This window comes from Meriones unguiculatus, chromosome 2 (genome assembly GCF_030254825.1).
Source record: "Meriones unguiculatus strain TT.TT164.6M chromosome 2, Bangor_MerUng_6.1, whole genome shotgun sequence".
Classification (NCBI taxonomy): domain Eukaryota; kingdom Metazoa; phylum Chordata; class Mammalia; order Rodentia; family Muridae; genus Meriones; species Meriones unguiculatus.
This window is the reverse complement of record NC_083350.1, coordinates 101,638,201-101,654,322: the sequence shown is the minus strand read 5'-3', so window position 1 is coordinate 101,654,322 and position 16,122 is coordinate 101,638,201. Positions and strand designations below refer to the sequence as shown.

Below are 16,122 nucleotides of genomic sequence, written 5' to 3'. Positions count from 1 at the left end.
TTGTTATATAAAGTCAGAAAAAAAATGTAAGTTCATTAAAAGACCCCTCAGCTGTATTTCACGTTCACACTTATGGGGACAGGCCATTTCGTTATTAAACCTCAGAACTAAAGAATGCCCCTCGGAGGACTCAAAGACTGTCCCTGATTTGACACAATCGCTACTGCTCAAGGCCAGACTTGGAAATGCAGTGCGGACCTATCTGTCTCACCTGAGTGTCGAAGTGCAGAAAATCCTTGTTCGTCCTCCCACTCCCAGGCTGCTTCACTCTTATTGTGCAGAGAATGAAAGGCGGGGACTTCGTGGTACCAATCTACGTCAGCACTACTGAGACAGAAAACGGTGGCAAACTTAAGAAGAGATGTTTCAGAAACGAGTCTTGTTTTACAGACTCAAATCTTCCTGTTTTCCTCCCCTTACTTCCGCTTTGGCCAGGGCTGTCTTAAGAGATTCCCGTGCAGAATAATTCACTTTGCAAAATGAACTAGCTAATGTCTCAGAAATCACAAGAACAAGTTTTTGATTCTTCAAACCGAAAAAATAAAATTATTCTTGTTGTTTAAAGAGATGTGCGCTACGTGAGCTCTCCTTAACGGCGTTCAGCCGCTGCCCAGCAGGAAGTCGAGGCGCTCACCTGCTGATGCAGTCCCCCGTGAGCGGGTCGCAGCTCCCCGCGCAGTCGCAAGGCCTGCAGCCGTAGTCGCCGAAGCCCCAGTAGCCCACCAGGCACCTGTCGCAGTGCGGCCCTGCCACGCCAGGCTTGCAGGGGCAGTCGCCATTGCTCGGGTCACAGAAGGTCACGGAGCTGAAAGGAAGGATGGCTGATCCAGCCGGATGGCAGGAACAAGCTACGACAGAGGACACAGAGGACCCATGAGTGACTGTACATCACCGGCGTGGGGCTTATGCCGGGCAAATGGCGGGGCCTCATCCAACGGCCTGTGTCTGGGACTTCTCCTTTAGCTGTGGTGTGCTCGGAGAATGAAAGTCATTAAACTGCAGATAAGCAAGATATAATTAGAAAGCATGTCTGTTGCAAAAAGAAACGTGTAATTTCCTCTGAAGTTGAGAGCACTGAATAGGAACGCCTTTTGGTTGAGGTGACCAGGATGGAACAGTGAGGAAGGCAGAGAAGGTACAGTTGATGAGAAATGTCACCAGATGTTCTGCTGGAGCAGCGGTTCGCAACCTTCCTAGCACGGTGAACCTTTGATACAGCCCCTCCTGTTGCGGTGATCCCCAGCCATAGAATTACTTTAGTGCTACTTCACAACTGTAATTTTGCAACGTTATGCATCGTAATGTAAATCTCTGTGTTTTCTGATGGTCTTAGGCAACACCCGTGAAAGGGTTATTTGACCCCCAAAGGCATCAAGACCCACAGGTTGAGAACGGCTGTTCTAGAAGTAAAGCAGGTTTTAAGGAAGAGGACGATGTCAACTGTCTAACGGCTAGTGCAGAGAAGATGAAGAGAGAGAATGGATTGTCGCATTGGACAACTTGAAGGCCTTCATAGGAAAAAATTCAGTGGTGCATGGGGAATGGAATTAAAGAGAACTCCAGAGAGAATTCAATGACGGGGTCTGATTGCTCTTTTCAAAACTAAAATTGTCTGGGGATGTGAAACTGGATGAGGATTTGGACGTGTGTGAACAAAGTGTGCGTGTGTGCCAATATGAAATGTGCTTATTTGGTTCATTATAATCATAAACCATGACCTCAGATAGGTCCAATAACTGATGCTCAGTTCAGTTTCTTCATTTTTACCTAGCTCAAAGACCAAACACTCCTCACAGTGGCCATGGTAGAACTTCCCCAGGCTCTTCAGTTCACGCTACCCTCTAATAATTCTGATGTGTTGACAAACTTGTCTGGAGAATCCCTCCGCCTCGGACAGACTATTTTCATCCTCTCCTTTCCACTCCCTGCTCCAAGTCAAAGGAGAAAAGGTGGAAGAGATCATGCTTCCTCAGCCGTGTGATTTGGAGGAGGAAACTTACCTTTCCTGAATCTTGGCTTCTTCACTATGCTGTCTGCTTCTTCTGAAAATTGAAGTTATCCTAGATGAACCCCTTCAGCAAGTCGTGTAACACACGGCCTGCTATTTCCCAGGCTATATTTTCTGTCATGACCTGTCAACTAAATTTCTAGATCCTACTTTCTCCTTTTTCCCTTTCAGAGCTATAAATATTAGTTATCTTGACTTCAAATTTCCATTAGTGTGAAGTGTGAAATGTAGTTTATTCATAGTAATTAATCAAGCCACAGACTTTCTTATAGCTGTGTAGGATCTCTGGATGAGAAGTGGACATAAGGGGACTCACAGGTTTGTAATGAAGACAGAGTAGTGAATAAAAGGTCCTGTACAGTGTGATGTCCTGGAGGTCTGCGTAGGAGCACAGCAAAGAGGACGGCAACAGAGCCAGAGATAACCCCACACAGCTCACAGAGGTGTGACCCTCAGGTCTGTGCACTGGGTCTACAAGAGGGAGAGAGTATATGCTGAAAAGGTGGGAGAGGTAGGCAGTTGCTCATTGGAACTCTGACCACTGTACATTTTATAAACAACTAAAAATTTTAATTGCAGTGAAAGCACATGAAATTTGCTATCTTAGTCTTTTTTTTTTTTTTTTTAACTTGTACAGCTCACTCTCATTATTTCCTTTACTTCCCTGGAAATGCTCTTGGCCACGTTGGCACTGCTTCTCTCGGTCTTGTCCCTTTAGGGATGCTGCCATGCTCTCTCGTCTAGCTCCCCTCCATTCTCTGTGCAGCGGCATCTGTTTTTTTCTGCATATTTCTAGTTTGTGTGCATCAAAGCCTATTTTATTATTATTACCTGTTGATGTGCTTGTCTCCCTTACCACAGGGTTGGGACCATTGACAGAAGGACCTTTATCTTCTAGTTGTTGTTTTTGAAGCCCCAGAATAGTGCTTAGAACATGGTGGATGCCTCAGTAGGAAGGTTCCAGCTAATGGAAATAGTGTGCGAAAGAGGATGGCCAATCTGGGAAACACGGACTGAGTGGAAATGAGTTGAAGGGACATGGGATGGGACAGAATAAAATTCCACAGAGTTAAGGCAGGTTATATCCAGAGTCCAGATTGTGGAAGAGGTTATTCCAAGAAGTTAAGTTTTGTCTTACGGAGTTAATAGTTTAGGAAAGTTTCCAAGAAGAATCAGGGCATGAGGGTAGTTCAATTCTGGCAAGCACGTAGAATGTTAGGGAGAGGAAAGGAGGAAGATCTAACAAGGACATGCAAGATACAAGCCAGAAAGTGTAGGAATGGGAGAAAAGTTTCAGTAAAAAAGTTCTGTTTGTGTGGGATTTTTTTTTTCTTTGTTTTTGAGACAGGGTTTCTCTGTGTAGCTTTGGCTGTCCTGGAACTCACTCTGCAGATGAAGATGGCCTCAAACTCAGAGATGCACCTGCCTCTGTCTCCCGAGTGCTGGGATTAGAGGTGTGCACCACCACTGCCCGGTTTTGTGTGTTTATTTTTAAACAGAGAGAGTATTTGATGCTAAGACCCTGCGTTAAAAAAAAAGAACTACAAAACAACAAAAAGATTTATAAAGGCCACCTGGATGAGAAAGAAGCTGTCAAAGGCCAGCAGGTATTGAGGAAGGTTTTCAGCTTTGTAGTTTATATAAAGAGGAATGATATTGCTTATGAAGATGAGCAAGGGAAGGTTGGGATAGATAGATCTACATTGAGGATGGAGGTTGCAAGATGAGAGAAAAACATGGGCTTGGGGTTAGACATATATTCACTTTCATGTGCTTGTAGCATATGCTAATAAGTTCTAGAGGACAACTGGAAATAATCTGAGGCGTAGGAGCAAAGTTGGAGGATAGCAAAAACACTTTAAAGAGTTTTCAGGTGGTGACAGATGAAGCCGAGAGAACACGGCATGACCCCCGAAAATGCACAGAGAGAGGAGACAACCACAGACATGGCGTGGAGGCCAGTCTTACAGTGCGGACAGGTGGAGGAGCAATAATTTTGATTAGATTGCTGAGGGGTACATAGGGAGGAGAAAAATAAACACAGCCCTGGAAGACAAAGCTGAGAAGGTTTCAAATGCCACAGAATGCACAAGTCAAATAAGTTGACAGCAGGCCAGTGACACTATAGGTTAGGGGGTCCCTGATGACCGCTCTGAGGACAGGCGTTGAAGAAATGTCGGCTGGCACAATTCTCTTTTGTGTTTTAAATCGTGTTAGATCAGTGTTCTCAAACACTACTGGGTAAGTTTGTGACATGTTAGCGTATGCAGCCTTGTCTCCCCACCCTTCCACATGCTCTCTTGGGTTGAGAACCATCCCAGTGGCATAGAATGCTGCTCCTTTTCTGCCAAAGGTATGAATTCTCTTAGGGAGACTCTTTTGCTTACTCTGTTATCGTTTACTGAAGGAACAATGAGCGCTGCTAACAGAAATTCTAGTGTTTATGAAGGTTTGCAGTCTAGAAGATGTCACTGCTCCCTGGCCAGACACTGCGTGGTATGGCCCTGGCCTGCTTCTCCAGTCTTGTCTTTCATTATCCTCTTGCATATGTCTTTTATCCTAATTAAGTGCTACCTACCGTTTCTAGACTCGCTCCACTCTCTCCTGTTTCTGTGCTTTTATTGAGAGAGAGGATAGCCCTCCTTGCCTATGTCAGATTTCAAAATTCCACACATCACTCAGGTCTATGTTAGACATCATCCCCGGTTCATCCATTTGAGGTGGCAAGTGTGTAGAGATAGAGGACAACCAGCTGAGTCGGTTCTGCTTCTACCATCTAGGTTCTAGGCACTGAACTCCGAGATTAGGCTGGGAAGAAAGTACTTCAAGTACTTCTACCAGTGGAGCCACCTCAGCAGTCCAGGGGCAGAATGTTTGAAACAGAAATTCTTGAGGAAAGTAAGATGCACCATCCCTTCACAACCCTCCTCAGCCCTGCACACCCTTCCTTATCCCTGCACATCCCTCCTCATCTCTCCATATGCCTCCATATCTCTCCTCATCCCTGTACATCCCTCCTCATCCCTCTGCATGCCTCCACATCCTCCTCATCCCTCCACATCCCTCCTCATCTTTCCACATCCTCCACATCCTCCACATCCCTCCACATCCTCCTCATCCCCCCACATCCCTCCTCATCCCTCCACATCCCTCCTCATCCTTCCACATCCTCTACATCTTTCTCATCCCTCCACATCCTCCACACCCCTCCTCATCCCTCCACATCTCTCCACATCCTCCTCATCCCTCCACATCCTCCTCATCCCTCCACATCCCTCCTCATCTTTCCACATCCTCCATATCCCTCCTCATCTTTCCACATCTCTCCACATCCTCCTCATCCCTCCACATCCTCCACATCCCTCCACATCCTCCTCATCCCTCCACATCCTCCTCATCCCTCCACATCCCTCCTCATCTTTCCACATCCTCCATATCCCTCCTCATCTTTCCACATCCTCCATATCCCTCCTCATCTTTCCACATCTCTCCACATCCTCCTCATCCCTCCACATCCTCCACATCCCTCCACATCCTCCACGTCCCTCCACATCCTCCTCATCCCTCCACATCCTCCACATCCCTCCACATCCTCCACATCCCTCCTCATCCCTCCACATCTTCCTCATCCCTCCACATCCTCCACATCCCTCCTCATCCCTCCACATCCTCCACATCTCTCCACATCCTCCTCATCCCTCCACATCCTCCACATCCTCCATGTCCCTCCACATCCTCCACATCCTCCACATCCCTCCTCATCCCTTCACATCCTCCACATCTCTCCACATCCTCCTCATCCCTCCACATCCTCCACATCCTCCACGTCCCTCCACATCCTCCACGTCCCTCCACACCCTCCACGTCCCTCCACACCCTCCACGTCCCTCCACATCCTCCTCGTCCCTCCACATCCTCCACATCCTCCACATTCCTCCACATCCTCCTCATCCCTCCACATCCTCCACATCCTCCACATCCTCGTCATCCCTCCACATCCTCCACATCCCTCCACATCCTCCACATCCCTCCACATCCTCCTCATCCCTCCACATCCTCCACATCCCTCCACATCCTCCTCATCCCTCCACATCCTCCTCATCCCTCCACATCCTCCACATCCTCCACATCCCTCCACATCCTCCTCATCTCTCCACATCCTCCACATCTCTCCACATCCTCCTCATCCCTCCACATCCTCCTCATCCCTCCACATCCTCCTCATCCCTCCACATCCTCCACATCCCTCCTTATCCTTCCACATCCCCAGCATCTCTCCACATCCCTACTCATCCTCCACATCTTCTGCATCCCTCTGCATCCTTCCCATCCCTCCTCATCCTTCCACATCCTCCACATCCCTCCTCATCCTTCCACATTCTCCACATCCCTCCACATCCTCCAATCCTCCTCATTCCTCCACATTCCTCCTCATCCCTCCACAACCTAGAACGAGAAGTAATGCATGCATCTACACATAATAGTTAATTATAAATTTCAGATAATAAAAACCCATTAAGTCAAGTTAAAATGCATTGACAAAAACTCTTAACAAATGTCAAGAAAGACAACTGTGAATTTGCATGAGGCAGCTGTCATTTATCTCTTTAGTCGATGGGCATTTAATGAACAGCTACTACTTGCGAAGTAAGTACTGAGCAGATTGATAGGCATCTAAGTTGAAGTAGATAATCTTTGCCCTTTGAAGAGACTCAGAGTTTATTGGAATTATTTCAGAGCTGATAAGATGGCCCAGAGGATAAACATCAGTGTGCAAGTCTCAGGACATGAGTTTGACCCCTAGAACCCTGGAGGAAGGAGAGAACCAACTCTTCAAAGTTGTCCTCTGACTTCCCTCATGTACACCATGGCACCACACACACACACACACACACACAAACATGCACACCACCATATACCCACAATAATAAAAATTAAAAGTTGAAGATAATAACTATTCCAGTATAAAGGGACTTACATAATACAAAGAGAAGGAAGGATTTTATCTTTAAAACACTGAATTCCTTGTGATGATAATGTCATTTAAGCTTTTACAGTTATATATTATTATGTCTTCATTAAACTTCCTAATTTTCCCAAGTGTTTGATTATGAGGATATTCCAGAATTCTCTCTTAAAACATCAAATCACCTGGCGGTGGTGGCACGTGCCTTTAATTCCAGCACTCAGGGCAGGCAGAGGCAGGTGGATCTCTGAGTTTGAGGCCAGCCTGGTCTGCAGAGTGCGTTCCAGGACAGACAGGGCTACACAGAGAAACCCTAAATGGAGAAATCATTATCGACTTATCACTTGTTCTTAAAGATAATTTCTCTTTATTATCAGGTTGTGTACATATGATGTGTGTGTGTGATGTATATATGTGTATATATGTGTGTGAATAATGTATTATTATGACCTGTGGGCCAGAATACTGTGGTACATGTGTAGAGGTCAGAGGACAACTTTACATAGCCAGCTCTTTTCTTCTACTCTTATGTACACTCCAGGGATCAAATGGAGGCCACAGGGCTAGCATGGCAAGTGCCTTTTCCCGGTGAACTGTCCTGCTGGCTTTGTCACTTGGTTTTATTACTTGTCTTTAATTAACCCATGTGGAAAGTTTATATGACACAAAACATGAATACACTAAGATAACACGTACAAAACAGCATAGCGATGACTTTAAATAAAATCATACATGAGAACATAAAACTTTCATGATTTTGAGATGATTAAACCAACAGTTACTGTGTCATTCAGTTAAAACGCTTTGGCTCTTGACAGCAGCCACAGGAGACTGAGACAGAGGGCATGCGTTGTAGGTCCCCTATCCAGGGGACCCCACTTATATTTTCCAGTAATGGAAAAAGGAGGGAATAAAAAGAATGTCTAGGAGTTGACCTCTCAGTAGGACCTTATGTTTTAAAACCGACACACAAGTCAGGAAAGACCAGAGAAGAATGCGATTCTATCACGTTTGCTAATGGATTTCTGTCAGTGTGACTCTTTGCATAATAACAAGACAAAAATACCAGTGGGAAACTATGCAGAACTAGCTGCAGGCAGAAGGCCCCAACACCCTCCACGGTGGTGTGCCTTTTCAGACTGCAGAGGGGGGCTGGCCTTGAGTACTTGACTCCTGACGTTTGATGGCTGTCAGTATCTGACACACAGTCTGGGTTTCATTTTCTCTTCCAGAATGCACACGTTTGCTACTGTTGTTTAGGAAGATTGGTGGGCTGGGAGAAGGTGCCTGTGGGCCATGGTGCAGTTCTGAGACCCTAACATGTATTTAATATTAATTATTCTCCTTGTTTGTTTGTTTGTTTGTTCGCCCTGCCTGTCCTGGACTCACTCTGTAGATCAGACTGGCCTTGAACTCAGAGGTCCACCTGCCTCTGTGTGCTGGGATTAAACGAGTGTGCCACCACTGCCTGGATGATTATTCTTTTTAAATTCAGCACACAAGTGTGCAATGCACTTTGAGTACACTTTGAGTACACTGTTTCTCTAGGCCCCCTTCTCTTCTCGCCCTTTTCTCTGTCCCCCAGATTGATTCTTCGTTTCTCCAGGTTTCACTTCTACTTTCATGTCACATGTACACCTAGGGTTTTTTTTTTGTTTTGTTGTTTTTTTTTTTTTTTTTTTTTTTTTTTTTTTTTTTGTCTGTCTAAATAAAATCTAGAAACCACAAATGAGGGAAAACAAGTGCTATGCTTATCTTTCTGGGTCTGTCAAAGTTACGACGCACAGAATGATGAGTCCTTGACCTCTGCTTGCCATTATATATGAACCTCAATAGTGAAGAGTGTATAATATTTTTCTAGTTATTATCATCACTGTGGTGTGTGTGTGTGTGTGTGTGTGTGTGTGTGTATAAAACTTTGTGGAGTTGGTTCTCTCCTTCTACCTTTTTTTCTGCCCCTGAGACAGGTTTCTTAAAACCTTGGCTGTAGGCTTAGCTATCCCAGACTTGCTTTGTAGACCAGGCTGTCCTTGAACTCACAGAGCTCTGCCTGCCTTTGCCTCCCTGAGTGCTGGGATTTCAGGCATGTGCCACCACGCCTGGCTTTCTCCTTCTACCTTTAGGTGGGTTTCAGGCACTGAATTCAGAGGTCATCGGCCTGGCAGCAGGGGCCTTAACCTGTTGAACCATTTCAGTGACCCATAAACATTCTCTTATAATGCAAATGATTTATTTTCAGTAGTGCATTATTTACTGGGGGGGGGGGGGAAATGTCCTACTAGAAGAAAGTCTAAAGTAATAGTACCAAATTCCTAAGCAGGTGAGGTTGAGGACATAATTGTTTTACAAAGGATTTCACAGCAGATTCCCTTTGAACCGTGGGCTTTGATCATTGCTAAGTGAGATTCAAGTTTTGTCTATAGTGAGTGTCTGTAGAAATACATCTATGATGGGCATTGCCTCTTTGGGACGTTTCAGGAAAGGGATAGGACATGCAACTGCTCTAGAGAATTTTCCAACAGGAAGCACAGCTGTTAATGAAATAATGGATTGACACATTGTCAAACAACTTTGCACTTGCAAAGTTAAACATTTATTCCAGCTACAGGAGCTGACAATAAATACAACTGTTTGGAAATTTGCCTATAATCCTCTTAGAAAAACAGAAAACAAGACAGGGGAAATATAATAAAGTTGATAAGAGGCAAACTCAGAAGTCTGATGGGTTCAAATCCTGGTTATGCGTCTTATTCCTTGTAAGGCTCTATAAAATTCATTTCCTTAAGTCCTCTTTATTCTTATTAATAAAATGAGACTAACAATACCTATGTCACAGGGCAACTTGAAGATAGATGAGTAAGATACTGTATGCTTTTACTAATGTGTTAGATGTTTGTGGTTCCAAAAAAAAAAAAAAATCAATAAATAACTGACACTGTTTTCTGGCTACCATGTTTTAAAATGGCTGCCATCCATCCACTCATCCACCTACCCGCCAGCTCACCATCTACTCTTTATCCATCCACCCCTCCATGCATTTTTCCATTCTCCCACCCACCCACACACCCATCCACTCACCCACCTATCAGCTCACACTTTCACCGGAGAGTTCTTCAACTCTCAGTTAACATGAACTGCTAGGAACCAGAGACATGAGGGAAAATACCAAGAATTGTATGTCTAGAGTGAGGGAAGAAATGACAAAAGGCAGTGAGCGTTATGACTGACTTGGTCCACAGTGTTTGAGAACACAGAGGGAAAAACCGATAAGGACCTCGCGGCAGATACAGCTTGATTTTTTTTTTAAGGGAATAAACAACCCAACTGGCTATCCAGCTAGCCTGTCCACCGTGCCCTTGGGAGGAATGTGGTGGCAAATAGTAGCATACCTGTCTTGATTGCCCTTTGCTTTAGAATTAAGTCCCTCTCTGGTTACACGGTCCTTTCCTTGGCTAAAAACAGCCTATCGTGCAGTAAATCAGAGTATGAGGAAAACGTAGGGTGTGATTTATGGTCCCTCTGCTTATAGAGGTGAGCCTGTCATGTAATCCGGGACAGGGGTCAAAGCTGCTCAGCTGCACCAACGGAAGACTACAAATGCCGGTAGCAATGGCCACGACCCACATGGCCCTCCTTCTTTGATGGTAGAGAAGTTCAAGGGAATCAAGGATGCCTTTTCATCCTCATCCCTGCCTTCAGCAGAACTGCAGCCCCTGCTGGGGTGGCTCCCACTCGGAGACTGGTCCGTGACACCAAGCTTGCTTGCCGCAGCAACAGCAGCCAGCTCTTCAGCGTTACCTGGTAGTTCCCGAACTTTTGCTGTTCTGTTGGCAAAAGATACACCGAGAGCAAAATACCCTGAAAGTATTTGTTCCTGATTTAGCGTTTCTAAAAACAGCACTCAAAGTTCAAGGCCCTCGGCTGGGAACGAAGCGGCTGCTTGGGACCTTTCAACTACTAACTGCCCTGGGACCACTCCCTCCCAGCGCCACCCCGGCTCCCAGCATTGTTTTCTCCTGGAAAGGCCAAGGCCCTACCCGGCCTCTGATGGGGATTTTTTTTTTTTTTTAATAGTAAAGACATTTCAGGAGCTGGCAGCTGCCTGCTGAGGCTCTTAGAGGGAATGGAGGCTTGAGGGGCATGATTTTGAGACGTAGTTCCAAGCGGAGAGGAGATAGTATAAGCTGCTACAAATGTATTAAGTGTGAAGTTAAATAGCAGATGATCTGAGCCTTCTATCTTTCTGAGGGCGGCTGTTTACTCCTTCCATTCTGTCATCTCTCAGAGCAGATGAGCAGCTACAAAAACAGCCTGTTTCGCTAGTGGATGAACAGCTGTGAAACTAAAAATAAAACCAATGAATCTCACGTGAAAGTCAAGATAGCACGTATAGAACATTTCTCCTACTGACCCTTGAGGTGATATATACATTCTGTTCAGTGATAACTATTCATACGATTCAATATGCACATCAGACATACTGTTTTCAGACCAAATCATGCTTGGATAAATTTAATAAATAATCCAAATTAATATTTGCCTTTAATTGACTGAAATGTATTTCCCTGTGAGTTGGATGGCATAGGGACATCCATCACCTTACGATATGCTTTTATCCCATGTCTGACACAGAACATGGAAGGCAACTGGGTATATTTCCTATCTGCCCTCGGTAAAAGTTTAAATGAATAATGTAAATAAACACCGAGGTCATGGCCTTTATTTTTAATCTGTGACACACGCTGATGCTCGGAGCTTCTATTTGGTTTTCGTGTCGCCCCTTTCCTGTTTACCAATTGTAACCATGCCAGTTTCTATTTATTCCTGGACATATCTAAGTGATCTCACATGGTTTAAAACAAAACAAAACAACTTTATAATCTGGGTTTATGACTTTTTAAACCAGAGAAGAGATGAGTCTAGTTTCCTAGAAAACTTCCAGATATGAGTTTATGGACTTTGCTTGACCCTGAGCGATTTGGCCCTGTCACACGCCACGGTGCCCGTGCCGTGCTTTTAAAGGGTTTAAAGTATCACCTGTTGGCCTTCTGCACTCGCATTCTGCTCACCATCTAGCCGGGCACCTTGACAAAACAGGCCATCTCTGGTGCACCTTTTCCTGTACAGAGAGAAGCCCTGTTCCCTAGCAATGGCAGGTGTCCTGGATCTCTTCTCTGAACGGACCTGATGAGTCTGGGCTATAGTTTGTCATGGCCTTTGTTTCTCTTCCTAACACCTCTACAGCTTGTAATTATATTTTCACATGGGGAAATTCCCTTGTGATCTATTGAAGCAGAAGCTCCATTTTTGTTTTACATATAATGAGTAGAATTGACTTGGCACACGGTGGGATAAGGTATTAAGTAAGCTGAGGTTTTCTTTTCTTTCATTTTTTCAAATTTATTTTTATTTGTGGTGTGTGTGTGTGTGTGTGTGTGTGTGTGTAGGTGCCCACAGAGGCCAGAAGAGGATATCAGATTCTCTGGAGCTGGAGTTCCAGGTAGTTGTGAGCTGCCATGTTGGTGCTAGGAATCAAACTTTGGTCCTCTGGAAGAGCAATTACGAGCCAGGGCTCCTAATTGTTGGCCCATCTCCCCAGCCCCTAGGTTGGAGTTTTGAAATGAATGAATTGTGTGATCTAACATTTCTTAATGACTGCTGGTCTTTGGTCTTCAGCACTCTCTCACTGCCTCACTGTGATCTCTGTAGTACAGTGAGAGGCCTAGAAGAGAAGAACTGCATCCATTAAAGGCCCGTAGCCAACCTAATTTAACAACCCAGCCTTTGTTGAGTGAATGAATGAACGAGTGAATGAATGAATGTACTTCTCTGTAAGCAGGAAATGATCTTCTGTTTTGGTGAAGCCACAAAATGACCATGGTGCTTCTAAAAACAGATTTTATAGTCTCTTAGCCCTAGTGCCTGTAATACTGAGCTACTAGAAGCAGAACAATAAAGCAAACCAGAAAGCCATAGAAAAATTAAATGGTAAAAGCACAGTCAATTATGCAAAATTACTTGGGCACAGCTATTTCTTACATTTAATGCTTCACTTAGTCCAGTTTTATTATTTGTTATTTGTGATAAAAATATTATAACTCTGCAGGGGACATTCTCCACCCAAAATAATGCCTTTCATGAGAAGCAATCTTTCCCACATTAATCAAACTGAAATTCCTTTTCTTGCATGCAATTATCTCTAATTATTACTCTTTGTTCTAGGGCAATAATTGTCTTAGAATAACCACTCTGCATTCCTCTGCACTTTTTGGGTATCTATAGAAACTTTCAGTTTCCTCTCTGGGAAGTTTCAGAGTTATTCTGAATACATTTACCCTGTTTCGCATTTTGTTTTGTTTTATTTATTTATTTATTTAGTTTTTGTTTGTTTGTTTTAGAGGCAGGGTTCTTCTGTGTAGCCCTGGCTGTCCTGGAACTCAGTCTGTAGACCAGGCTGGCCCAGAACTCAGAGATCCACCTGCATGTGCTTCCTGAGTGCTGGGATTAAAGGCGTGAGCCTCTGCAGCCCTGCCTTACTCTTTCGTTTACACAGAATCACTTGTGTCTTTCTCTTCTTGATTGTTTCTTTTGGCCTGTCTGGAACTCTCCCCATGTCTGTGTTTTTTGCAGTAAGAGTCCTAAGTGTTTCTCAACCTGTGGGTCTTGAGTCCTTTGGGGGTTGAAGGACCCTTTCACAGGGATCACATATCAGATATTTACATTATGATTTATAACAGTAGCAAAATTACAGTTCTGAAGCGGCAACAAAAATAACGTTATCGTTGAGGGTCACCACAACATGAGGAACTGTTTTAAAAGACTGCAGCATTAGGAAGGCTGAGAACCGCTGACTTAAAAGGATGGTGGTTCTTTAGATTCAAGTTTTACCTGACTGTAAAGGAAGCAGAGTCCTGTACAATACCAAATGTTAGACTTTTAAAAAATCCCTTACAATGATCTCTCTCTCTCTCTTTCTCTCTATCTATCTATCTATCTATAAATTCTCCCTATTTATTAATTTTGTTTTCAAATAGCTCATGGTGTAGAGTATAAGTCCTTGGAGTTTTGTACTTTATTGATTGCATCAAGGCCTTTGCAGTCAGACAAACTGGGTTCAAAACCTTGGCTTGCCGCTGTCCAACTGTATAAACCTGGATAAATGATGTGATCAGGTTAAGCTTCGGGAGCCTTATCAGTAAGGTGGAAGTGATGCCACTTACTGCTCCGTGAGTGCCCTTTGCCGTCACTGAGCACAGTGCCTGTCCATGGCAGCCATTTAACCTATCCTATTTCTTCCTTCTAATTTTGTCCCGATTTTCTGAAGATTCTGATATTGATAAACATTGCTTGCTTACTGAATCTTTATCATCAAATGTAAAGTGGCATCTGGTTTACTTATTTAATGAGCTTTACTTTCTGTTTGAGAGACACTATGGAGAGCTTACTAATATTTATCAGTTCCCAAATTGCCTGTGTATGCGTGCATGCACGTGAGTGTGAGTATGTGTGTGTGAGTATGAGTGTGTGTGTGCTTGAGTGTGCATATATGCACATACTGGAAATTGAACCCCTAGGCAAAAACTCAACTGTTAAGCTCAACTATCTTCAGCTTTTTTTTTGAGACAGGTTCTCCCTGTGCAGCCCAGACTGGCCTTGACTCAAGATCTTCCTGCCTCTCAGTGCTGGAATTAAGGTGTGTGCCACCATGCCTGGCCTTTGCTGACTTTTATTTATCAGTTTATAAGGGTTCCTACAGGGAAAGTATAAATGTTAGCATGTGTTACTCGATCTTTTTAAAGATTTACCTTAGTGTGGTTGTTATAGTATTCTGTATTGACTTTTTTCCCTATTTCTTTCACTTTCTAACCCCTCTGATTTTACTTTTTGGATTAAAAATAAAAAGTTGCCACACTGCCAGTTCTATGTAAAGTTTACTTTTCAAAAAGAGATTAATCCTCATTCAGAAAGACAAACAGGATGGACATTGGAAGAGGGAGAAAACAGCAAACGGACAGGAGCCTACCACTGAGGGCCTCTGAGAGACTCTACCCAGCAGTGTATCAAAGCAGAGGCCGAGACTCATAGCCAAACTTTGGGCAGAGTGCAGGGAATCTTATGAAAGAAGGGGAAGATAGTAAGACATTGAGACAACAGAAGCTCCACAAGGAGAGAAAAATAAATCTGGGCACAGGGATCTTTTCTGAGACTGATACTCTAACCAAGGACCATGCATGGAGATAACCTAGAACCCCTGCACAGATGTAGCCCATGGCAGCTCAGTGTCCAAGTCCCTAGTAAGAGAACAGAGACTGTCTCTGACATGCACTCAGTAGCTGGCTCTTTGATCACCTCCCCCTTAGGGGGGAGCAGCCTTACCAGGCCACAGAGGAAGACAGTGCAGCCACTCCTGATGAGATCTGATAGACGAGGACCAGAAGGAAGGAAAGGAGGACCTCCCTATCAGTGGACTGGGGGAGGGGCATGGATGGAGAAGAGGGAGGGAGGGAGGGTAGGGTAGGGAAGGAGGGAGGGTAGGGTCGGGAGGGGTTTGGGGAGGGTGCTACAGTTGGGATACAAAGTGAATAAACTGTAATTAATATATTTTTTTAAAAAAGTAAAAAACAAAATGTTGCTTCATTTTGATTCTACATTGGAATCATCCGCATGTGCTTTCAGATGGAGATGCCGGTGTTCATATGCTATCACATGAACTTATATGGCTTTTCCAGATCGTACTAGTAGGAAAAAAAGATTCCACAAGTGGGTTATGATCCCAAGAGACTTTGCTGGTGCGCAAGACTTGGTGCCCTGGATGTTGGCACAAGAGGAGAAAACTGAGGGTGTCTCTGCTTCCTAGCTGTGTTTCATGGAAAGGCATTCTGGATTTCATTAATGTAAAAATTTTTACCTGTTAGACAAATGGAAAGGAGAAACAATATCCTAGAGGGAAAAATGAAATAACTGATAAAGATCCAAGTGAAGAGAAATGCGTAGGCTTTATCTTATGAATGGGCTGTGTGAACAGACGGTGAACAATGGAGGACAGCCACTCACCTCAGGCCCTTGCTTTTCTTTTGTGCATTGAGTCTGCCTAAGCCAGAAAGGAGGGTGGGAGGATGCAGGATGGGGTGGGGAGCAGACTCACTTG

At 44.3% G+C, this 16,122-nt stretch overlaps 1 protein-coding gene across 3 annotated transcripts in view; it reads right to left on the bottom strand.

The window, feature by feature from the left end:
• Positions 1-16,122, bottom strand: part of Ntn4 (netrin 4) — a 109,008-nt gene that overhangs the window by 14,357 nt on the left and 78,529 nt on the right. For 2 of the 3 annotated variants that reach the window (XM_060377933.1, XM_060377931.1), the window contains exons 6-7: positions 635-848; positions 212-327 (exon numbers count right to left, since the gene is read on the bottom strand). In XM_060377933.1, coding sequence (XP_060233916.1) covers positions 212-327; positions 635-848 — 330 coding nt within the window. The remainder of the gene's footprint in view (positions 1-211; positions 328-634; positions 849-16,122) is intronic. The other variant, XM_060377932.1, reaches the window with a different exon arrangement.